The 27,189-nt window shown below is 36.9% G+C and overlaps 1 protein-coding gene across 1 annotated transcript; it reads left to right on the top strand.

The window, feature by feature from the left end:
- Positions 1-13,672: 13,672 nt before the first annotated feature.
- Positions 13,673-15,043, top strand: LOC139114915 (muscarinic acetylcholine receptor M4-like). Its single transcript, XM_070676840.1, has one exon. It carries the CDS (start codon positions 13,673-13,675, stop codon positions 15,041-15,043), a length of 1,371 nt encoding a protein of 456 aa, XP_070532941.1.
- Positions 15,044-27,189: the final 12,146 nt, after the last annotated feature.

Here is a 27,189-nt window from a genome sequence, read left to right as displayed (position 1 = left end):
TGATAACACGATACTTCTATGGAAACTTAGGCCAAAGTGTAATATTATAGTTTCATGTCAGCACACCGACAGTTCGAAACATTTACTTGGGAAGAATATCAGTACATTTTTGTAGATTTTTAAGTGCATTTCGAGGACATAAACGGTTTTCAACACCATCAATACACCTGATATTTCATGCGAATGTAGTAATGTTGAAGTTGAAAGGGAGCATGCGAGGAAATCTTTTCTGTTTTCTTCACTTTCGGAGCGGATGATTAAATAACACATATATGACCAACGGACTTCCCCTGATAACTACAAAATTGTTCATTCATTTTATTCTGATCATAGAGAGAAATGTCTCACAGTATGTACTTCTGTAAGGGAATTTATTGGGACTATGGCGACAGATGGTGTCATTTCTCTTAACTAAGTCTCAGGACATGAAACTCAGAAAATAAATATATTACATATAGCTTTTTATGTATAGTACAACGAACCCGATGGTCTTGAATCACTGGACACAGGCCGTTGATTAAAACCTAAGAGTACACAGCTGAGAAATAACACAATAAATAATAAGAAAAAAATTGGCCTTGTGTTATACCACGGTAATACAGCATGCTAACAGACATCACATTTATTCATCAAATAACAATAATACGTATATCATACACATTATAAGATAAGTGATAAGAACTTGATTGATTAAGATGTACCTTGTTCGGTTTAACATTTGATGTAAATAAAGGAAAATCTCTACAATGAAACAGTTGTTGTCATAATTACGTATGTATTGGACCTGAAGTCGCATTTTCTATAAAATACATAAAGAAAAAGCAAACTTTCTGTTTAAGACATATGTTTTTATTAAAATATCAACAATATTTCAAAAAACAGAACCGTCGTCTGTAACGTATGTCATCTCCCGACTGCTATCAACCTTTCCGCGTCCATCTTAGGGTGGGTCCCTTTGTTTGTGAGTATTACTTTGCCCAACCGTCATTACTGACGACATAAACAATTTTAACGACAATGTTAACGACAGCGGAACACAATTTTCGCGGCTTGGACTACCGTTTACAGAGATAGAATTACCAATTGAGGTTCACATACGAAAGATTAAGCAGCGTGAGAGGTTGCCTTTTGGGGTTAAATGAATCGGTTGTATGATATCATAGATAAGATGGCTTGCACGTTTACGGAAGGCACTTCGTATAGATTAAGCAAAAGAAAATCAACATGTCACTGTTACTCCAGGTGAGATAAAGTAATAGTGTTATTGCAAATTATTTAGATCAAATAATTTTCATAGACAGTGAATAAAGCCAGTGGTCAATGAAATAGCCTATAAGGGGATACATTGGTTGTCCAGGTGAGGACAAAATGCGGAGTAACTGGAAGAGAAGGGGTCACACGCAAAATTGGGATTCCGATGACGGAGGCATGATAACACACAGGTTAATATGTCTCATGTTTATATTCACCACAGCAACACGAATGTTATCGACAGATCTAAACGTTGAAACCCACAAACAAACAGACACACAGGCAAGTTATCGTTGTGCGGCTGACGAAGATATACCCTTGTATTGACTTATCTCTTTGCCCTCATGTCTCACAGATATCATTATCTACTCTACAGATTTAAAAATCAGCAATAAATGCGTGTGGGAAAGGTACTTGTAATATGGCATGTTTATTTGCGATGATCTCAGTCACACGTGGTGACAAGCTTTCTGTCTGTCCGTCTATCTATTAGTTAATCTGTTTTTTTAACTATATTCTATCTCGACACCATTGTTTTTCTAATTCAGTCTAATTGGAAACCGACATCCTCCTGGGCTTTGTAAAGTCACAAATACCACATTAAAGCCATTTCCATTTCAAAGGTAATCATAATACCAGCCAACACGGTTATAAATGTACTATTTTACACAATGGCAAGACGAGTATATTTATCTGAATAGCATATTTCTATATTTAAAAATAAAAAAATTCTGTGTCCTACATAAATAACAAACAGTCATGTGGAATACTTAAAATTCTATTGTCATAATTTCAGCATGTTCTGCAATATCATTGCCTTCTCACTGAAAATGCTTAAATTGTGTCCTCGTTGCCGAGGAATTTACGTTTTTGGATCCTGTCCAGAAGATTGATGACATTGCTTAACACTTAATAAAATTTTAACACGTCGTCAGCAGTACCGTGTGGTAAAATGCACAAGATGGAACTGCCTTCTACAATCGATAAAGATGTCATTAACACATTAAAGGTATACAGTCACCTGTAATCTAAATATGCCCATGTATGATCAAAGGCGTTCCCTGGTATTCAAAATGCCCATATGAGGGCGCTGTTTTTAAAAAGCGGCCACCCGCTAAAAATCTGTGATTGGTTAGATTCTCTCTTTCCATGGTAATTGTGGCAAAATTGGAACAGGTGACAGTGTACCTTTAACACATCATGTTACTTTAAATCATAAGGTAACGACGTCGACGTCTCGATGTTGATTTTTGTCGGCATTATTGACTATGTAGTTTATCTAATTCACTTGTTATTTACATGCGATACAACAAAGGTGCGGAAGCGTATTCATTCCCTCTTTTTAGGGAAAACGATGAAAAAAATCTCGTAATTACCAGGTTTTTAAGTCTTGTAATTACGAGACTTACAAACTCGTAATAGCAATATTTTTTTTTCTCAAAAATGTGGCGCGAATACGCTTCCGTACAAAGGAGAGTGGATTTTAAAAAGCATATTTCATAACATTGCAAATAACATTGAATTTATTTATTTATTTGTATATTTATTTATTTGTTTATTATTAAATATTTATTTATTTATTTATTATTAAATATTTATTTATTTATTTATATCTCATTCATTTAAACTAAACTTTCACATATATGGTGTGCAAGATCGTTAATTCACTCTTGGTAAGATAGGCTTGGTGAAAAACTTGTTGCTGAAAAATTTTTGCTAACCTTAGAGTTTTAATACCTACATAATGGCTTAAACTTGGATTTAAAACATTTTAGCAAAGATTAGTGTCTGCTTTATTAAAAATGAAGAAAATACAAGAACGAGGCATGAGAGGGACGGTGGATGAGCATATACATGTTGCTAGCTATACTAAAAGGGGTTATTTGTCGTATGGCTTTCGATGTAACATTATTTTATTCGATAAAGTAGTACTTATCTTTTGTAAAGAGGCAGGTCAATTTTATCATTGTGACAAACTTTAATAAGTCTCCTGATCACGACAGTCAGCGTCTTTTGAAGTTAACATTTTAAGTTTGACAAGCCCCGATCTTACAAAAATAATCGCAATCATACCAATCCATAATCCAATGACATTAGGTCAGAATTCGTAAGAAAATAGTTGTAAACATAGACACAAAACAGAACAGACAGTAAATAGATGGTACACAAAGTCAATACGAGCTCACCCTGAAGGGCTTGCTTATATTTCACTACTTTAACCATAATTGTTTTGTCAAAGTTCCCAACAGAGCCGTACTCATTTTCAGTTTCTGTCCCTTCACAAGGTACACCCTCGTTTTCATGTCGTTTGCCACCATTGTCATGATTTCGGCGATGTGATTGGTGGAACCGTTCTCTTTGATGAACCGACACATCGACTCGATGTACGGGGACGACTTCTGTGTAGCTGTGCGGTATCCCTCATACGTTTCGATCATGGCAGACCCGAACATGAAGTCGTCTTCATTTGGAAGTGCGAAAATTCCAGGATCCTTTGCGTCAGATTGGAAACCTTGTTGGAAGAATAGCTTTGGCTTTCCGATCATTTTCGGACACGACTCCGATGAAAAGATTTGTACAATGTCCGCCAAACTAACGATTTTGCCGTCACACCCAACAAAACTGCTCCGTGTCCCATGAGTCAGGAGAAAGACGAACAGACAATCAAAGTCCTGTTCCATTTTACGGAGAAGTTTTAATGTGTACATCATCTCATCGCCGTTCAAATTGTTGAAAACTTGCATTTCGAACGGATATTTTCGGAAGGCGTCTTTCAATCGGTCTGTTAAAAATGAAAAAAGGACAATTTTGGCAAGTGCGCTGAGCATTCATTGCTGAAGATAGAATTCATTACTTTTCTATATCCATTTTGATCGATGCTACCAACTTAAATTATGTAAAACCCTAAACGTGCAACTGTGAGAATAAGAAGTCATACGTCAGGTTCACAGAACTCTATATTATACTGGATAAACTATGTTATGACGCATATTCAAATAGTTTTGTCCTGATTAAGACAGATGCTGAGTAATATAAGCGAATCACTGTAGGAATGTCACAGTATTGCTGACAGTTGCCGCTGCCAACAGAAATTTGGACAAAAGTCAGAATTTTGTCTTCGTCTTTACCACTGTCACTTGAATGTTTTCTGATCCCTTGTGTGATTTCTATCATAGTTTCAAAAATGGCATCAGCGGTCGTCAATTATATAGATATGGCAATTACCGATGGCGTTTATCTCTGAGTCTCCTCAAACATTTTCGGACAAATATATATTTTGGTATAATGACAGAATTGAAATGGCGTACTATCATTTTGTAACAAACAACAACAAGAGTTTCCACACTCACAGAGAAACCAACTGACAAATCAGAGTTAAAGGTTTGGTTTGGAGCTAGATAATCCTTGTAGAATGTCTGATTTGGTGGAAGGGTTTGTTTGGACCCATTAGATGCATCAATGGGCAAAATATTGTGCAATTCAAAATGAACGGAGCAACCGCTCTGACATGTTCTCGATAAAAGGCTCGTCCCATGGCAACAAAAGATTTGTTTGTGATGCTTTGGCAGTGTGGCGTGTACTTACAGTAAAGTATTTCAGCCGATGAAACTACCTTGTAAAAGTCAATTTTTGCATTTGGAAACAAAGACTATCCATGGCAAAATATGTAGTTTAATTCGAATTAAATTAAATCTCCAAGCGCTTATAGTTCTAAGTCTAAGCTGCCTTAGATTAAGCACAAATACTCGGATGGCATTGATTTAAATGATACTTGTGTCTGCACTTGAACAGAATAGAATTATGACAGTACCTCTGTCTACAAGAGAACCCGGTCTAGCCTCTCTGCTTGAGAATTTGTCGTTGCAGATGACAGCGACCATACCTCTTCTCAGTGGGTAATTTTGGCCATGTGTATGTACACTCAAAGAACTGCGTGACTGGCCTGACTGGACTCTTGGTCCTTGTCGTTGTCGCAGCTGATATTCACGAACGGCAGTTGCGCCCTTTTCGCAAACATCGCGTGGCGGTTCTCTCATGTCATTCCCCTTCAGCCTTAGCTCGCTGAGTTTCGACAGTTCGACACAAAGCAGTGGCGGCAACCTCTCCAACTTATTGTTCGATAGGTTCAGAGAGCTCAAACGCTTGTTTCCGTAGATATCTTCGGATATATCGGTGATCTGGTTGTTCGAGGCGTCCAGCTCGCTCAGTGTCTGCAGTTGGGCAACGGACGAGGGAATGCGGTCTACACCACAATTACTAATTTCAAGGGTTTCCAACTTCTTGAGCAGGCAGACTTCTTCGGGAAATTTCTTAAAATTGTTGTTTGATAGCAGTAGGACGGCTAAATTAACAAGTCCTTTGATGCCTTTGCTAATGCTTGATAATTTGTTAAATGACAAATCTAGGCTTTTCAACTGCTGCATCTCTAGGACCGGTGCGGGAAATGTCTCGATGTGGTTCTTGCAGAGATCGAGTACTCGCACCGCTTTGAATGAACTTGCCGCCGCTGGCAGTACGGTCAGGTTGTTCTCGCACAACCTCAACACGTCGATTCCCGTGTGAGTCAGTGCCTCCGAAGGTAGCGTCGTCAACTTTTTCTTGCTGAGATCCAGCACCGAGTCTCCATTTTTGTTCCGCTTTGGTTTCATTGCAGCCATGTTTTGTTTAGGTTAGCCGCTCGAAGGATCGACGAATTTCCCTTGGTAACGCGCGCTCAATCGATGGACTGTTTACAGCGATATCTCTCCTTAACCCTGTCATGGATGCATGTTAAAGACAGGTGATTGTCAAGGTCATGATATTGCCTGGCACGATGATTTGATTTATATCACATGTTCTACAGACAACTGTGAATGTATGTATTTTAGACACAACTGGTAACTTCTCGCAAACAAACGGTTGATTCAGAACTGAGCTTTGACCCGCCGACAACCTATGATCCATATTCTGTCATTTTTTCCGTGTGATATCTTGCTCGATACTACCGAAAGAAATCAGATGAATTTAGCATGTTATTTGTTAATACATGAAAAGAAAAATTAATTTGTTATTGCTATTATGTCAATCATATTGTTGTCATTGGAAATTCATAATAATTTGCTTTATTGACTGTGAGAACCGGGAGGATAATGTGTACAGGAATAACCGTCACACTGTTTTCCATAAGCTTATGAAGTTTGACCCTATGCTAAATTATACCTGTCCGGTATTTTAAGCTATTGCAGCCCAAACTGCAACAACATCAATATGATTGAAACAATAACAAATTAGTGTTCTTCAATTTCATTAACAAACTTTTTTACATGCCTCGATGCGAATACAAATCACTGCATTGATTTGAATAGGAACATCCGGGAAGTCATCGGGCCGTGTGAATGATGTACTGACGGGTTCCATACTTACCCAGTCCGGTGAAGCCTTTCGACGTTTTCGACGTCAAAGTAGACGCTTAACGCTAGATGTATGCCTGCACTGCTGTTTTGACTTTCGTTAAAATTTGTTTGATGCTGTTCAAAAATGATAAAATTGTTGAGAATTCCCTGCATGTAACTAAATTTCATATAGTTTCAACTGTGAAGAGAAGTAATAAAAATATTATTGCCGGAATACATGGGTTTATGTACCCTCGTATCAGGAAACAATTTGCCATCCTGGCGTCGGCAAATTGTCACCTGCTCTCGGGCACATAAACCCATGTATTCAGGCAATAATACATAATGTTCCCTGGTAGCGTGATTCCGCCGGGGACCGAGCTCCGGTTTGGTCGATTAACAATTCTCTCTCTCTCATGCTTACGTCCGGACGTCCGTGGGTACCAGCATTAATTTTAAATGGTGGTCGCAAAACCTGCAAACCTAATCGTGTAGTGCTGTAACCATGCCATATATAAGTCTATATGTCGATATGCATTTCAGATATTCATATTTGTCTTCGGTACAGAGTGTCTGCTCGAATAGTCCGTGAAGAAACTCAAATCAGACACTTATTTTGTGATGACGATGATTCCAAATCACTCAGTGCTACCTACTATATCTCTATTTATTTTATAGATGCGGTATCACTTGATTATAACTAAAAATATTCTGTAAAAATATCTATTATGTGAAGATGAAGGGGAACAATAATCACAAATCTTCAAATCGTAAAAACAAGGAGCTTCTGCTGTTGAGTTTGATTTGATATTTCGTGTATTTTTGATGTTTCGTTGATCTATGATTGATTTATCGCAGTTGCAAAACTGATCCCAAAATTGGCAGTCACGTGACCACTACGATAAATTTCCGCTGTTCAAAACTTCGTCCGTGGTTTACAAACATGTGTGAACCTTTAGCTGTATTATATAGAGAAGCATGTTTACTTTTACACGAATGTTAGTCAATGTAAGCTGTTAAAACGTTGTAATCAGTTGGCAATTAAGTTATTTACGTACCCCTTCCCCCAAATCGCTTATTTACATGCAATTTACTATAACGACTTTGTTTTGGATGCCAGCTATTTCTAGGTTTTCAATTCTATGGGATTGAAAGAGCGCCCTCTCAAGATGTGTGACAACTTGTTAAAATTTCTTTTAATAAAGCCTTTTATAGTATCACTGAGAATAACGCTAAAGTGCTAAGCAAAAAAGAATGACAGTCTCCTGCAAAACCCTCAATGTTGGATTTTTGATATATTACACGAAGCATTTTACATATTTTCCTTTAATACCACTTTCAAGAGAATGTACATAATCGCTGAAGTTCCACTCCGTCGAATGCCTTAGTCAAGCAATTATTTAATGAGGTAATAATTTTGCTGAAAATGCTCAGTACAGAGATGCCCCTATAATTTTCTTTATGTTCAATAGAACGACTCTTGTGAAAGGGAATAATCATGGCTCCAGCCAGATCTCTAGGAGGGTTCCTGACTCCAAAAGTCGATTAAAAAGAACATTTGAGTAGGAAATCAAAAATTGTGCGATTTTGCCCACCGTCTCAAGTCTGCAAAGGTGTTTCTTTGATGTCTCCATTTCCTATTCCAATGCCAACTTTCAGTGAAAACTAGATCTATGTCATCAAAGTGACGAAATCAGACCACAATTGGACGTGGCTTATCTTTCAAATTTATATGGCACTCTGTGAGCTCTTACAACATCTCTCATATTCTATTATTTCTTACCGCTGGTCGAAAGTTTCACCTTGGGTTTCGGCCAGTATTTTAGATTTGAGCGATTCCATCGCCGGAAGAATGTCTTTTTCAGGACCAAGATTTAAGTTCTTCATCACCAGAGCGCTGAAGCATATTAATGTTTCAACAAATGGCTGACAAGCATCATCAATTGTCGGGGGGGTATGTGCCGCCCTGATTGGTCACTTTTTCACCAAAATGATCCCTAAAATGTGTCGATTATTTCATCCGCAAAACCCTAAATTAACAAACCAAATATCCCAATCTTAAGTAAAACCTTCACATGCAACAGAATAAGGTGAAAATTCCCAAAATTTGTCAAGCAAATCCCAAACAATGGGTTATATTTTTGGAAAATACATAAGTAGATGTTTTCGACTTTGGCGGCCCACTGCAGTATGAAAATATCAGTACCCCTCGGGGGCACCCTTTTACTGACACGTCGACATGGTTTTGCACTCCCTACCGAAAGACTTGTGAACTCGATTTCGAAATTGGAAGGACCGATGGTGTTCTACACAGATTGGCAGAAAGATTCTAGTTGAAAAATTCAAAGTACATTGTCTTGAATCCTGCAAATGACCAATCTTCCATCATCCACAAACAGTAACCAAAAAAGTTCGTCCCCGAAACCAGTAAGTCTGCGCCACAATCGATATATGTACATTTCGTCAGCCAGGCCATTCTTCTATATGCAGCATTTCATAAAAGCATGGTGTCTTCGTCCTTCTGCATGGCTTGGCCACGGTCCCTCTTGGCTTGTAGAGATATTTCGCCAGTATTGGGGTGGAAAAGCTTCCGATTCGATTTCTCCAGCTTGCAGTGTCTAAACTGATTTTCTGCACTTTGGATTGACATTGGATCATTCAGGGTCATTGACCTTACAAGTACACTGCAGTAAAGGAGTTATTGGCATGGAAGTTGCTGTTTTTGGTCCCGATTAATTTGGGGAAGATGTCCGATTGTTTTTTAGCTGATGCCTTCTAGAAAGAATGTAACACTATTAGTTTTTCCACTGGATTAAAGCTTACCTACCTGTGGAGGCTTTTCATCCAAAAATAGACCTGCTAGGTGGCTTTATGTCCTTAAAGGGCAATTATGTGCTTGAATGTGAGTAAAATCTGCAAAGATTTATTTATTTGAATTCCGGGGAAATTCGGCCATTTTAGGAACTTTTGTCCGCTCCGGAGGACTTTTTCTTGGGGTACCCAAAACGCCCTCATACGGCCGAGTACTCGCCTCTGCTTCCTTGAGCGGGACAACATTTTCTCACACCAACCCCTCACCTCACTTTGCACATGCGAAGGAGTATAAAAATTTTTTATCACGTATCTTTCACATGTTAATCTCAAGTTAAATTAAATCTGCAAGCAGCATTGACGGGACCCAAGCAATTGACAGCAGAAGTGCCAAGCAGTACTAGCAACATCTCTTCAAGGAAAAAATTGTGCAAGCTGTATTAACAAAATACGCAACAGCAGGTTAAAGGTCACCAAAGATCACACCAAATTTTGACCAAATTCAAGCCCTACACTAATCCATGTCCGACAGGAATGGTCTTGATCTCCTATTTTTAGACCCCGGGCCTGTTCCAAGCTTACATACAGCAGATCAAGGCTGATAAATGAATGGGTTGAAGAAGAGGAGGAGGAGGAAGAAAGTCCATATGGGCTTAGGCCACTGGAAAAAGTCATCACTTATTCAGGTGTACTTACTCTTTCCTGAATGTAAACATATTTGCGCCTTTGATTTGTTATACGCATTTTATTCTAGTTGCCTTGCATGCATCCTTCATAAAACTATCAATCATGATCAAATTAACATGTTCAACAACAGAGTTATCGAAGATCCTGACTTCTGTTCTTTGTACTGTTCAACGGGGACTTCAAGCATACTGTGATGTTGTCTTTCCTCGAAGTGGTATAAATCAAATTTGGATATATTAAAAAATTCGAAGGAACTCTTGGATAATTTGAAATCAAGAACTGTTTCATCGAAATAACATCTATTAAATCTTACATTTTTTCCACATTGTATACCAAATACCACATGATAAACTGAAAGAATGCTTAAAAACATCAACGAAGCATTTTTCTACAACCAGATATGAACTTACATGCTCACGTGTTTCATTATATATTGCAGTTATGTATAAATTTGAACCTTCGCCACATGTTTGCAACTTCATTGAAAGTGTTATGATCAACATAATGAATAATATTCACCACAGATTGATTCTAAAGCCAAGTGTATATCCCCAATCAGGAAAGTTCATTAAAATATGCAAATTAGGAATTGACTGAAATGTTCTCATTAAAATGCAAATTAGGAATTGGCTGAAGTAAAAATGTTAAATGACTTTCAATAATCTCGTATCATAATATCTTTAATGTACAAAGCAATTCGTCAACTTTGGTCTAGTCAAGACAGATAAATATCCTTAATTAGGAAAGTTCATAACATTTGCAAATAAGGAATTGGCTAAAATAAAAATTCTTAATGACTTTCAATGTTGTATCATAGTATCTTTAATGTACATACCAAGTTTCATCAAATTTGGTCAATACAGATAAATATCCCTAATTAGGAAAGTTCATTAAATATGCAAATTAGGAATTGGCTGAAGTAAAAAAGTTTAATGACTTTCAATAATATTATTTATAGTATCTTCAATATATGTAGCAAGATTCATCAACCTCAGTCGAGTCAATTCAGATATATATCCCTAATTAGTGAAGTTCATCAATATGTAAATAGGGAATTGGCTTAAGTAAAACTACTTAATGGTTTTCAATAATGTTATATCATAGTATCTTCAATGTACATAGCAAGTTTCATCAATTTTGGTCAAGTCCATTCAGATATATATATCTAATTAGGAAAGTTTATTAAATATGCAAATAAGTATTTGGCTGAAGTAAAAATGCTTAATGACTTTCAAAAATATTAGATCATAGTATCTTTTATAATGTACATAGCAAGTTTCATCAATTTTGGTCAAGTCAATTCAAATAAATATCCCTAATTTCAAAAGTTCATTAAATATGCAAATTAAGAGTTTGATGAAGTAAAAATGCGTAATGACTTTCAATAATGTTAAATCATAGTATCTTCAATATACATACCAAGTTTTGTCAATTTTGATCAAGTCAAATCAGATATATATCCCTAATGAGGAAAGTTCATTAAATATGCAAATTATCCATTATCTTTTATGTCACCCCTTCATACCTTTCACAGCTGATATATCTTGGTGTGATCAACATTTGTAGCGAGTCTCATCAAATTGTGTGCAGTCGTTGTCAATATATATCTTTTTTTCTAAAATCATTAATTATGCAAATGAGCAAAAAGTAAGCAAGCCACACCCACCAAAACTAATCAGTTCTTGCCATTTGCATACTGAATCTATGTACCAGATTTGATTCTGATCTGATGAGCCGTTTTTGAGATATTGAGTACACAGACAGACAGACAGACACACACACACACACACACAGACAGACAGACAGACAGACACACAGACAGACAGACAGACAGACATCGCTGCGACATATGCTCACGTGTGTCAACACGTGAGCAAAAAACAGTTCACGCCGTTACAAATATGCGGTATTAGGGAATAATTCTACGTATTTTGTTAAAATACTACTAACGTTACAGTGTTTTATACCGAGAAAGACATTATCAGTATGCTTGATTTCCTCATCGACAACATGTTTGTTGAATTTGGAGGACACATTTTCCAACAGTGTATAGGAATTCCGATAGGTACTAACTGTGCTCCCTTACTTGCCGACTTATTTCTGTTCTCATACGAGGCAGAATTTATCCAGAACCTAATCAAACAGAAAAAGGTCTCTGTAGCTAGAACTTTCAACCTAACATTTAGATACATAGACGATGTTATTTCAATGAATAACTCCAAATTCAGTGACTATCTCGCTATGATTTATCCTCAAGAATGGGAGATTGATTAAAGAAACTACAGAAACGGCCTCTTCTGCTAAGCTTCATATCTGGACATTTCCTTGAATTTGACTCTCTAATGGTCACCTTTCTACTAGGCTATATGACATGAAAATGATTTCAACTTTAGTATAACCAATTTTCCACATCTCATCAGTAATATTCCACTCTCACAAACTTATGGAGTATATATTTCCCAGCTTATTCGATATGCAAGAGCATGCAGTCCATTTGGTGATTTTGTAGAGAGACATGGCCATCTATCTTACAAACTGTTACATCAAGGTTACACCTAAGAAAGATTTGCCTCTGCATTCAAACGCTATTTGGCAGGTATCGCAAGCTGGTAGATAAATACAATATCCCTCTTCGACAAATGATCGCTGATGGCATCGGTGACATGGGGCCTTAGTTAGTGACCACTACCTATCTGACTTATAGATTGATATATGGCGGGTGCCACATGTGGGGCAGGATGCGCTTACTATTTTCGAAACACCTGACAACACTTCTTGGTCGTTTGGCCAGAGGACCATATATCTTTCTTTCATGAATTTGACTTTGTTGTGTGTACCGGTGATTTACTGTCTGCTCTGCTCTGTGTTTATATCTATTGTATTACGAATTTCGACTTGATGTTATCGGATTATGCATTGGTATGATTGCGATTATTTTTCAGACTAGATCATCGATATCATGAGTATATGTACGGTTTGCATGTCCATCTCCTTTGACAAAATTCAATCATCGACACAATACGTCATCTACTTATCTAACCACGTGACTGCGTGGATTCTAATTTGCGATAAGCAAACACTAATTTCTAAGCGCATATTATTATAGTCGCAGAGCACTGATCATACTTAATGAAGACAAGACAGCGGAACTACCACTAACGGCAGGAAGCCTCTGTGACAGAAACAATCAACTTCGGATTCAGATGCTCTCTTGCTCTTTCAGTTCAATATGAACATCTTCAGGTATTCTTTTTCAACATAGCTCGACGCTTTGAAAAGTTATGAACATAATATCCAACAACACAGAACCGACTTCAGTCAACAATATTTCAAAATGGGACACATTACCCGCAACAAGTGCCGAATTGTCGGATTTCCTGGGAAGTTCGCTGGCGAGCAGTAGTTCAACTTACAACAGTTATGGAACAGGCAAGTACAGAGATCCCATTAGGGAAACAACAGTTTTTCATCTGCAAGAGAATAGGTCTTTCATCAGCAGCTTGTCGATATCTTTGGGGTACGTACAAAACTGGTCTACGACTGATTTTAATATGGAAGGAGACAGTTACAAGGACAATAGAGAGATAGTAATTCTTTTATTCACAGTTCTGTTTTCCTCATTTTGCATACTGACAATTGTGTCCAACTTAACGATACTGGTCGCTTTTTGCAAAACTAAGAAACTCCGAAAGCCGACCAATTACTTCTACATCAGCCTTGCTGTATCGGATTGTCTCCTTGGTATATGCACACTACCTTTAGCTGTATACGATTGGTACCAAGATGGGTATTGGCAGCTTGGTAAGGCCGTTTGCATTCTATGGCTGGCTGTAGACTACTTCTTAATCACATCCTCGGTCTACAACATAGCAGCAATCTGTCTTGATCGCTATCTCGCTCTATTTCACGCACTCTGGTACCGACGTGTACGGACGAATAGTTTCGTCATCAAGTTGATTGCCACTGCCTGGATATTGGGATTTGTCATCGAAGTGCCAGCTATCACTCTTTGGGAGTTCATCGCAGGCAACTCTACCATCAATTACGACGAATACTGCAACGTGGAATATGAAGATCAATTTGTGTTCACCACGATTATCTACTTGATTTCGCCAACATTTCCGTGTGCCTTTATAATTGCCATTTATCTGCGAATATCTGTGATGATCAGTACACGAATGAAGAGAAGTCAGGAAGGAAGAAATTCACACAGCGCCAATAAAACCCATAACCTCGGCGATGGTAATGTCACTGTCACAGTCAGTGCCAAGAGTGGGGCCTGCATCGACACATCTGATGCTAAACGTTTCAATGACAGTGGTCGACCCTCCTGCACTCGTACAGCACCGATTGACAGAGACGTACGTGTAGCAAAGCCAGCAATACCCGGGGAAAATGTCTATGATTCGTTTCCTTCCTTCATTAGAGGTAAAATATGCCTACAGGAAACAGACTACTGTAATGCTCCTGGTGACAGATTTCCGGTTAGAGGTAAGCTCGAAAAAGACGACTTCAAGCCATACAAGACTGAATCCACACAAGGAAAAATGAATAATCTTTTTGAGCTGGAGGAAATAGCGCCCCGAGAGCCTGATGGAGGTAGTGGTGTTGCGAAGAGTGTTGACAAACAAATTTCTACAGAAAGTGTCATCGCCTCAGTGTCAGACATTGATCTGCAATCTACAGACCAGAAAACACATGTCATCATTTCTAAAAGTTACAAGTCAAAGAAAAACAGCCGGTCTCTCAGCAGTACTAGTGAGAACAAGGCAGCCGCACTTTTCTGCATGGTTGTAGCTTCATTTCTGGTGTGCTACCTACCATTGGTTGTGATTTCTATAACAAGCGCCTCTTGTGGTAGTCTCGGTTTACCCAGACTGCAGTGGGGCTCTACTTCCGCCCGCCCACGCGGGCGGAAGTAGAGCCCCACTGCAGTCTGGGTAAACCGAGACTACTCTTGTGGTGGTGTGTGTATACCATACAATGTTATCAGCGTTGCAGTCTGGCTCGAGTATGCCAATTCTCTTGTAAACCCCTTTTTGTACACTGTAAAAATAGCGGACGCTAGACGCGTCTTTACGCGTTCAAAATGTACGTGTCGGTGTTCAAATTTGAACGGCTAGTGTTCATATTGTTAACACTAGTGTTCATATTATTAACAATGGTGTTCTTAACCTGAACACGTAGTGTTAACAACCATCTCCTTCAAGTGTTCAAAACTCAGCATCACAGAAATTTTACAATACTGTGAAACAATTAACAATCTTTTGTGTTTTTTACTTTACAATGGCTATATTAAATTTACTACTGCCTCGCTATCCGGCAAACGTACACGGATTTTGGTGTAACGAATTTCACACTAAGTGAAAAATATTTCCGGTCTACAATTGCTGAAAGCATGATTTTCTAAAAAAGAAAGTATACAAAATAATTTTATACGTTTATTACGTGTTGAAATTTTGAAAATTTGAAAAGAAAATCAGAAAACCATCATGAACGTTTTAATTTTAACATCGGTGTGCAAGAGGCGTTCTATTTCTAAACACTTGGTGTTCAAGTTTGGTGCTTTTTCCTATCCCATGATGCATCAAAACGGAAGTTGCGACATTTTTCTTGTAAGCGCACCTGAAGTCGTGATCGTGCGGAAGCAAGACCAGAAAGGGTGAGTTTCTCTCCAAAATAGTAAAAGGTATTAGATTTTGAAGCATCTGTATTAATATCCTTCGAAATTAATCGTATTGTACTTTGAAATAGCTTAACTACGTGAAGAAACCTTTTTTCTTTTAGTGGCTGGTATACCAACAACAAGCTGTGAATACGCAGTGGTACTTTGGCCATGGCCTATCGATCGATCTCACTCGGGTCGAGGGTCATTGCAATACAACTGTGGCGCTAACCCTTGACCTGAGCGCGATCGATACGCCTTGCATAGTACCGCTGCGTAATCACAGCTAACACATGTCTTTTAGTAGAGACAATCGCATGTAAAAAATCAATTAAACATTGTAGAGTATACAATGTATTGTTTCAGCATAGGAGAGTTTGGCTTTTTTATTTTAATCAGTTGATGACAAGAAGAAGCCAATATTTTGTAACAGTATTGAAAAGAGGCACTGTATATGAAAGTCTCCCCTTTTCCTTAACCTAATCAGCTCCTTGTCTTTCATTTAAAGTCTCATCTCGCCATATTACCTATTGTTGCACTATTTTCAGGATGTAAAAAGTTGGATATAACTGAAAATCGAAGAGTTGTTACAGAAGCTGGTGGTACAGATAATGAAGAAAAAGAGTGTACAGGTAGCTGTCTGGAACAAGCTTGAGAACCTCAGTTCATCTCTAATTTAGATTTAAACATCCGAGGGTCAGTAACTGAATTTTGATAAGTTTCTGTATTTTTTTCTGAATTAATCTAAGCTTTGGTAGCATGCTATGATCAACTAAATGTTGCCGAGAATAAGCTTTCACAGACGTGTAATCTCCTTTATCAGATGCAAGGGTGGAATGAAAAATAAGAGCTGAAAGCGACGGAAAATTCAGAGTAAAATGTTCACTCTGAATTACTGAATTTTCTGAAATTTTCACTCTGAAGTTTCTGTCACTTTCTGCTTCAATTTTTCATTCCCCCTTGCATCTCATAAAGGAGACTTCACGTCTTTGGAAGCTTATGCCCTTCTAACATTTAGTTGATCATAGCATGCTACCAAAACTAAGAGAATTTTGTATTGTAGCTCAACACGTCTCTTGTTCTTAGCAACTGGTTTTTAGCTTTGCCGTCAGCTAAATAGGTGGATGTGTAGCATTGCCCTCAAAATTGTACATCCCAAGGTTTTTCTTCAAAACAGCCTGTACGTATCCTTTACTATTTGGATTACAGGTCCCCAGGGATTCCCCTAATCACATATGTTCAAATTATGATGAACTATGCAAATTTATATTTTTGAGACTAATTTTGCTATTTTTTGCAAAAACCTTCTTCTCTTTTACTGACGTCTTCAATATTTGGTAAACATGTCCCTAAGAATGACCCTAGTCAAATTTGTGCTAGTTGTGATGAAATATTCAAATGTTTATATTTCATGGCAATTTTTGTCATTTTTGGTCAACAAATCTTTAAAAATCTTCTTCAAAATTGCTAATTGAACAGCTTTGATATTTAGGACATAGATCTCTACTGATAGCCTTTTTCAGATTGTTCAAATTATGCAGAAATTTGGAACTTTGTATTTTTAAGAAATTAAAGACATTTCAGACATTTTTAAGATATGAGGGATTACCAGAATGTTATATATATACGTTATGATGAACTCCACATTTTTTATTTTAAGGATGATTTTTACCATTTTTGGTACAAACATTTGTATAAAAATTAATAGCAAGGTACACCAGAATTTGAAAGGTCTTTATGAATATGTTTTTAATTGCTGAGTAGGTTTTTGAAATGTCACCAATTTATTTCATTGTTTATTTAAAGATATTACAAACAAACAAACCTTTTTGTTTATGAAGGACTTTGTTGGACAAGGAAATAGGTTTTACCCTGCCAAGGACCAATTTTCCCCACTTTCTGCATGTTGTGCCTTACTGTGACACTTTGACAACTTGACATGTTGTGTTTACTTTAATGTGGACAACTATATACCATGTGCACTAGAGAAGCCTTGACTAACTTTTTTTTCTTCAAAATTTACAATTGTCTATACAAGAGGAAATGTCTTTAAGAAACCATCTTACAACAATGAAGTATGCATTATTCCATACATATATGTATTTTCAACATAATAAGTAAGCCAAATTTTGAGCTTTTTCAGATGATTTTTTGTACATTTTTAAACAAGTTGACCCTTAAAACGTAATCCACAATATTTAAGTAAAACCTGTTTTGTCATTACTTTGTTCATATTTTTTTTAAACGATCTACAGTGTTCATGGGGATTTTTATTGCTTATGTTTTCATAGGGGGGTGTTAACACCGTTGGTATGTTCCTCTGACAAACTTTACATACAGATTGGTAATGTTTATTTGCCCATTTTACAGTAAATTATTGTATTTTACTCTAGAAATGCTTTGTGTATTTTTAGAATAAAATAATTTTACTGAATATCAGTGGTCTGTAATGTTATTTCAAGGCTTGAACACCCCCTGAACGCCCAAATTAAAGGTGTTCAACAAGCGCGCATTATGTGTTCTAGCCTTTAACACACTTATCGTTGAACGGCGTCCATGCGTTCAAAAAGTGTTACAGCCCTTTGAACGCGTAAATGCGTTCAATTTTTTGAACACATTTCATGTGCAACGTGTGTTCAGATATGGAACACCATGGTGTTCAATATAATGTCTGATGAACACGTAGCGTTCAAAATCTGCACACGTGTGTTAAAAAATTGAACGTTGGTTGAACACGTAGTGTTAAATTTCTGAACGTCTAGACGCGTTCAAAAAGTGTTACAAAAAGGCGTTTAATTGGTGTTCTATCTTTGAACACTTAACTTTACAGTGTATGTGTACCATGATTTGGATTTTAGACTTGCTGTTATTCAAATCTTTCGTCCTCAGAAAGCTCAATTTTGAGAACATTGTAAATGTACTATGTATTTTATAGTCGATGCAATGTTACTATGACTTTTAAAGCCATAGTAACATTGCATCGACTATAAAATACATAGTACCTTGAAAATGTTCTCAAAATAATAGTGGACGAATCGTTTCGTCATCAAGCTGGTTTTGATTGCTTTGACATTGGGACCTGTCGTCGAGGTGCCAGCTAATTTGTAAAAAGAAAGGAGAACAGGAAATTATATCGGCAGGTAATGGGATGAAAGTATATTATCTGAACACGTTTTGTCATATTTCAAGGGTAAGAACACTTTTGTGCATGGAATGAAAAATGATTTTTTTTTCAAACTCGCTCTCGATAAGATTGGCTCATGTTACAGTGGCATTAATGGCCGACGTCTTGTGATTTTTGCGCAATTAGAAGCGAGCATGACACGCTTTGCTAAGACCATTTTAAGTCGAGATTCGATTTCTACATCACTTCATGCATAGACTTTAGAGCTAGTCTACGCTTCATGCCTTGTTCTTGTAAAACTATTGCGTACCAATTTTATTTACAAGGTGTGCGTTGACAGTGATACCATGTGAGGTTCATAATAGTCGTAACAATATTCCTCATGACATTGCCAGCATCTGTCTCGTTAATCTATCGTCAAGTATGTTTACTATATAAAGCTAGCATATACTAATTAGCTGTTTTCTTTCTAAGCTTCTGATAAAAAGTACATTAATTTTCAAATGCCACGCACTGACTTCCTATATCACTTTATTTATATGATTACCGTCTGCCCAAATCAACAGTCTATGACAAATCTTCATATATTATGTACCTCCACTTAGCTATGAATTTTTGTGAGAAAGGATTCAGGTAGAATTATAACTCAACTATGCTCTTTTGTATTCAAGCGACATCGTAATTGTTATATGATAACTCTATGTCTCAAAGCGTAATATTGTGTCTATGATCATGTGAAGTACAGGTCAAACACTTACAACGGAGCTTCTTAGCTTTATGTGATAAACAGCGTGCATGATTGTTATTGACCATTAACTATTTATCTCTTTGTCTTAGAGAAGTGGAAAATTTGTAAAAAGAACTCGTCACAATTTTTATATGCGCAGTTTTTTAAAAGATAGGTCTTCTTAATTCTTGTTTTATGCTTTCTTTTTGTCTGTGTCCTTTCAATATTTTAATACGTTTTATTTTATATTTCGTGCGTATTTTTTTCCGTTAATAAGTCATTTCAAAGTTGAAATATGTTTTGTTGTATTTTTACCTCCATGAAAAGAAGTCTATTGTAAAAATTCTATGAAGTTATCAAGAGTAATAAATAAAAATAAATAATAATAATAATAATAATAATATAACAACAACAACAACAACAACAATGATAACGATAATAATAATCCGCTCAAGTATTTTTCGTTTCGCTCGTGAATTTTTTGACTGAGTCATTTAAAGTTAAAGTTTGATGCTTCAATATATTTTTAATCTTTTCTTCTGTAGAACTTTGACTGTGATCACTCGGAAAAAATTCAATGAGCAAAACACAAAACTCAAGCGCGGGTGTTAAAAGTGTGTTGTACTCGTAAAGGCACTTTGTTGACAAGTTAAATTGTGGAACTTTGTTTTCGTTCAGAACAAAAGGAGTAAAGAAAAACCATAAAAATTGCAGCTACTGGCCCTCAGTGATTTCGTGAGAAATTCTCATAGCACGAGTAAAGTTGCAAGGGATGGGGGTTGGTTAGTCCAACTACAACTACTGATGTCATGAACGGGAGGGAAGGGACACTCCAAGACCATCAGCAGTAGTTAGTGTGGACTAAAAGACGAGGCGTGTGCCCCTTTCCAACCCAGCACTTCAGCCTATAACCAGGGCTTTCTCTCTGCTCGTCTCAAGTGAAGAAACCTGAGGCGACTTCCAAATCAACTAAAAGATTGGAGACTGATTGAACCGCCCTTTTATATTATTAAACGTTTTATAATACTTGTTTGTTCAGTGCAACAGTAGAGTCATCATCAGTAAAGGTGATATGAGAGACCATTTAAAATGATTCATATAGCCACCAGAACGTGACATATTACCATGGGATAATTGGATCATTATATTTTGTAAATTTCTCAAATGTGTTAGGTGCCCTATAGCTGGATGTTGCTATATTATAAATTACTCATAAAAACAAGTGTGTAACGTAAAAAGAAAAGCAGATAAGTTTACATGACATTGTGCAGATTAAATCGACGTTACTTCACCATCCAATTGTCCCAAATTAGTTCCAATCGTGTTTATATTTTTATTTCTGTCAACAGTCTAAGCGGTATATTATTGTCAGAGACAAATTGTTGCAGGGATTAATCTATTTGTAGTAGACAGTGTCATCAATTATGCATGTCATTCAATTGTGCAACAACCGATAGGAAGTGAAACAATATCATTTGAGGTGAACGAGTTTCTTTCATGTGCTTTGAGTGGATAGATGTTGTTGTGAGGAAGCGATGATTAAATGAGGACTCAAACACATTTTATTTGGCTCTAAAATGGTAGTGTTTTGACCTTTATTGAAAAGCCCCCCTTTTTTCCACAGGAGGCATGGGAATTTTTCAGTTGCACTGTCAACGTTGAAGAGGAAATTTCCAAATTTAAGGCAATAGCCTATATTTTCTAACTTTGATTCTATTGCTTTCCTTAGTCGGGATGTTGTTAGAAATGTCTAGAGACTAACATTATTGAATAGAGTTGAAACACAAAGGAAAATCCATTTCGTTTATCGTTCTTTTATTTAAGTAAAGTATAAATGATGACATATATTTTGTCCCTTTAATCTTTATTTTGGAAATTTCAGAAATCTATAAACACGATTGAAACTAATTTGGGATAATTGGATCTTTATATTTTTCAAATTTCTCAAAAGTGTCCTATAGCTGAATGTTGCAATATAAATACAAATTACTCATAAAAACAAGTGTATAACTTAAAAAAGAAAAGCAGATGAGCTTACATTTGCAGATTATACTGACATACCTCACTATCCAATTATCTCAAATTAGTTCCAATCGTGTTTATAGTACGTCGGTAAGAGGCAGTTCCTTATACTAAAACAGACAAAATAGAGATTCAACGATAAGGTCTGCAACATATTTGTGAATGTGCAATATTATGTGCTTCAATTAACAACATCATCGGGAAAGTAGGGTAAGTGGGCAACTGAAGGGTATTCGTCTCACATAAATTTAACGATCTCAACAAATACTATTGTGATGTGAGCAAATTATGCACATGCGCAGTGTATTTGCCATGTGACCGACTGCTATCTTTGCTTTTCTTTCTTTGGAGCTGAGGCTGAGTTGCGTATAAAATTTAAGTCTGAGCCATCGTCTATGGTCAGACACCATTAGAGTTTAATTGATGCACGTAAAGATATATTTAGAAAGATGTTAAGCTTTAACCTATTGCAGTTTTGGAGTTTATTCCTCGGAAGTTTCAGCGATACTTACACTTGTTCGTGCAGATTTGCTTTGACTAATGGACACTCACATAATTACACATAGCGTGAGTTCCTACACATCGTCTGTCATAAAACTCGTATACAGTTTTCCATTTTGACATTAGAGAGTATTTCAGAGTTGGCTGTTACATTGATCGATTAAAGAGATCCTTGTTTAGTTTACGAAACCTGGTAGATCAAGTTTATCTCGGTTTTTGATGGAGTAATAAAGTTCAATATGCAACTGTTATGAAGTTTACATTTCACTGTACTGTGTTAGACTCTTACACTGTGTTTACTGTTCGATGTAGATAAGACATCCGGATGATTAACAGGAGAGTTGCTGCCACGCAAAGCCTTATCTGTCAGAGTCAAGATGAGTATCTGTGAGATGTATTTTTGCCATTTTAAAGTATTTTAGTAAAGACAACTGTATTCGTATAAACGTACTACTATGCTGTGTCATGTACGTGTTGACTATCTACCGCGAACAGACAAGTCATTGCTTGTCACGTAAGTTTAGTGCATTTATCCGCGATGTTTGACTTGTATTGTAAGTTTCCTCTATGAAACACTTGCTGCTACGTAGAGTTGGTGTTTAACTTTACACCATACTCTGTAATGATGTAAAAGGAATGCAGATAAGCTTATTCATTTCTGGTTGTTCTTCAGATTTTTTCTTTATATTTTTAATGTTTTCTTTGTCTTATGCTTGCACAAACCATGTAATATGCGCTTGTCTATCACTTGTGGAGTGGGAAATAAAGGATGTGTTGGATTCAGTATTGCCGTTGTATGTGTCCGATAATTCTACATTACACTATGAAACACATTATTTAATATGAAGGGTGACGATTGAAATGTATTGACATAACAACTGATATTAAGGTAGAACGCACCTCGGGTACAGACATTCGGACTCTCAAACTTTCACAATTCTCTTCTGATATACCACATGTGGGGGTTCATTTTAAAGCTCTTGGTGAAAGAAAACTTTTCACCGGCTTACTTTTTCGAATTTCGAAATGTTCTATTTTTCTCCTTGGAGTTAACACAGGGATGGCGGCCATTTTGAATTTCTAATGTCGATAAATCTTGAGTAGGCCTAATTTGTTTCTCTAGTATCAAAAGTTGCACGGTTACCCCCTATTTTTATTCTGGATTTGGAAAGAGGATAGTTGAAAGATTCCTTGAGGAAAGTTAGAGCAAAAGTTTAAGTCTTTCATTTTCGAGGCGCATACTACCTTAAGGAAATATAAATATGAAATTACAGGTCCGTAAAAAAGTTTGTCGATGAGACCCACTCTGCCCACTATTGTGGGTAAGTGAGCCATCCATTGTACATAATATTTTGCTAAATGGTAAGTTCTGCTGGCCTTACAGATAAATGTCTTAATATTAATTCATCATTAATTATTAAATATACATTTAAATTTACGATAAGTAGGTGGAGCAAGGGTGCAATTTGAATGATTGTTATCCAAAATTTGAACAAATTCAACATTACAAGGCTCACAACTGGCCTATTCAACCTCGAAAGTGAGAGACGTAAACTTTTGCTCAAACTTTCCTCGAGGAATCTTTCAACCGTCCTCTTTCAAAGCCAAGAATAAAGATCACTGTGAAAATTTTAGAAACAAATTATCCAAGATTTACCGATATTTGAAATTCAAAGTGACCGCCATCCCTATGTTAACTCTATGATGACAAATAAAATTCTCGATTTTCAATCTGTTTTGAACAGATAGGCCATACCCACCTGGTCTAAATCTGTGTGGGTAAAAGTTGTCATGTTTAAATCCACAAATTTACCTGCTAGGTGGCTGTACGTTGGAATAAGGTCAATTATATACTTGAATATATGCTAAATCTGCAAAGCAAATTTATTTATTTGAATTTCGAGAGAAAAAAAGGAAAACTCGGCCGTTTTTTTATTTTCGTTTGCTCTTGGGGATAATATTTTTTTTCCTTGGGATACCCAACAACGCCCTCACATGGCCGAGTACTCGCCTATGCTGCCTTCAGAGATACGTTTTCTGACAACAACTCTTCACCATCAAGTCAAACAAGAATCTCTGCATGTCGAAAAACTTCAACTCAGATAAAACTTTCCCTGCTTAGTATGGATAACCAAAGTCCTCTACAAGACAATGAAAAAACTTATCTCCATAAAGTTTCCACCGACATTCAATAACATATTCTCACCAACCTTTCGAATCTGAATCTAAAGTTTATAGGGAAGTATTGCTCAGGTTAGAGAACTCAAAATCAGGTACTTCTTTCTAAACGGGTATCTCCATGGGTAACCACAGCACTCCGCATGACAGACAACTAACTCATCTATAAAGGATCCTACCATATTGGGAAAAGAACATACAGGGCACAAATACAAACCAAGAAAACAAACAATGTCCTGCACTTTGGATTGACATTGGGGTCACTTAGGGTAATTGACCTTACAAGTACACTGGAGTAAAAAAGTTTTAGGCTTGCAAGTTTTTGCTGTTTTTGATCCCTATTAATTTGGGGAAGATGCCCGGAATGTTTCGTACTGTTGTAAAACTTACTGCATTAAAGCTACCTACCTGTGGAGGCTTTTCATCCAAAAATTGGCCTTCTAGGTGGCTGTATGTCGATATTAGGTCAATTATATGCTTGAATATAAGCTAAACCTGCGAAGTAAGTTTATTTATTTGAATGGGAAATTTCGGTCACTTTGGCACTTTTCGTCCTTTCCGGCGGACATTTTTTTCTTTGGGGTACCCATAAACGCTCTCACATCGGCTGAATACTCGACTCTGCTTCCTTGAGAGTGACAACATTTTCTGACACTAACTCCTGACATCACTTTACAAATCCGTAGGAGAATGAAACGGTCTTTATACGTATTTTTTATACATGTAAATCTCACGTTAAACAAGAATTTCTGCATGCCTTAAAACTCAGACTATGGTAACTCTCCTTGCGGACTATTGATAACCTATGGATAACCGCATGACTGTGAAAAAATGTATCGGCACTAAGTTTCCATCGATATTGAATCACATAATGTGAGCTAAAGCTGATTTCTCACCAACCTTTAAAAGCTGAAGCTTAAGTTAGGCAAGCATTGCTCAGGTTAGAAAACTGAAAATTAGGTACTGCTTTGTTTGTACCCAAAGAACTCCGCACGACAGTCAACTCACCTATACAAAGAATCCACCCATATTGGAAAAAGAACAGACAGGGCACACAGACAAAGCAACAAAACAAGCAATTTCTGCACTTTGGATTGACATGGTCATTATTTTTTTCTCTGTGAAAATGGAAATTGTATCTTGTGTCAAAATATGGCAATCTTGTCAAATGCAAAGAAAAATTAAAGTTATTAAACACAAATTCAAGAATTCACAATTTTGGAGATAAATTATCCAAACAAGCAATCAAATGCCGCTACTTTTCCATTTTTCACATGAAAATTGAGAAAAACCTGACTTTTTCGTAAAGTGGGAACTCTTTTTCGTTCTGTTTCAAGTCTTTGCTGTTGCTGTCCCGATTAATTTTAGGAAGATTCCCGATTGTTTCGTAGCTAAATGTCTTACAAAGAATGTAAAACTCTTAGATTATTGACTGCGTTAAGGCTTTGCATCCAAAAATTGACGTACTAGGTGGCTGTACGTCGGAAAAGGTCAATTATATGCTTGAATATAAGCTAAAACTGCAAAGTAAGTTTATTTATTTAAAGTTAGGGAGAAAAAACGGGAAAATTCGCCCATTTGGGGACTTTCCGTCCATTCAGGCGGACAGTTTCTTCTTTCTTTGAGGTACCAAGAAACGCCGTCACACGGCCGAATACTCGCCTCTGCTTCCCTGAGAGGGACATTTGACAGACAACCAAATCATCATATCTATACAAAGGACCCACCTATATTGGAAAAGGTTAGAACACTTGAAAATCTATGTATAATAAAATTTCCTTTGGCAGAAAGCGATCATTGTCTCGCATTAAAACACGGTCGTGTATTAGTGCGCTGTATACACGTACGCAGAGGTTCATGTGCATAACCCGTTGGTCAAGAAAAACGCAAATAAAGTTAAAGCCTTGTTAAAGGGAGGTAGTCGTCGGAACACCTCTGCCCAAAGGTTGCGAGGGACCCCTGCGAAGTAAATACTCTAAGGTACGTTGCATGTTTGTTAACAATGAATATCGTAAAATTTAAATGTTGCAGCTATGTTGACTTAATGCATCTCGATATCATACATGAAATATATTGTTTGTAAACAAGAAAGTCGAACACACGCAGTTCGGACGACTGCCTTCCTTTAAATCATTATATTCTGATGTACACTAAGGAGTTTCAGGGGCTCTATCTCTTGCGTTGCATGGAGTTGCGTTTGTGTTGGTCTCTTGGCCATCTTCTTTTTTTGCTATTTTCTACGAAAAGCTGGCAACAGACCAATTTATAATATTCTGACACAGCAAGAATGCAATGGATGCAAGAAGAGCTGAAGTTTCCTCGCGTAAATAACTTTCAGGGACTGCCACCCCCACTTTCATAGGTCATCAGCCCAGATTCCAACTGCCCTATTTTTCTTTCAGTGTCAGCAAAAATTTAGGTTTTTTGTGTACAAGTTGTGTCTTCAGCTTGCTTGGGTTGCTATCCAAGTGTTGTGGAATGACAAAATTCACTTCGTATGAAAAGTAGACCATGCACAAACATTAAAACATTCGGCAGTAATGTTTGATTTTACCAGATTGTAGGTATGTTGAAGAGTATTGTGCCCAGCTGACAGGGAAACTAGGACAAAATTTTACCTTCTTTGTTCCCGTTTCTGGTGTAACACAATAATTAACGGTACCAAACTATTCCACTGAATGAAAGTGAATGCATTCCAGCAAATAGAATGCCTCATATGAGTTGGGCAATTTCTGTCTTCCAATGGACACCTTTTACTACTGACACACTTTGCCCAACTTGTAAAGAAATTCCATCAGTTCATCCATCAGTGATATGAGACTTGTATGTATGAAGAATGAAGAATTTCATC

The sequence above is a fragment of the Ptychodera flava genome, chromosome 16 (assembly GCF_041260155.1).
Source record: "Ptychodera flava strain L36383 chromosome 16, AS_Pfla_20210202, whole genome shotgun sequence".
Lineage (NCBI taxonomy): Eukaryota > Metazoa > Hemichordata > Enteropneusta > Ptychoderidae > Ptychodera > Ptychodera flava.
This window is presented reverse-complemented; position numbering and strand designations above follow the sequence as displayed.

Bases quoted from the DNA above. Each gene is read 5' to 3' on its own strand.
- LOC139114915 (XM_070676840.1), top strand. From the start codon at position 13,673: ATGGAAGGAGACAGTTACAAGGACAATAGAGAGATAGTAATTCTTTTA.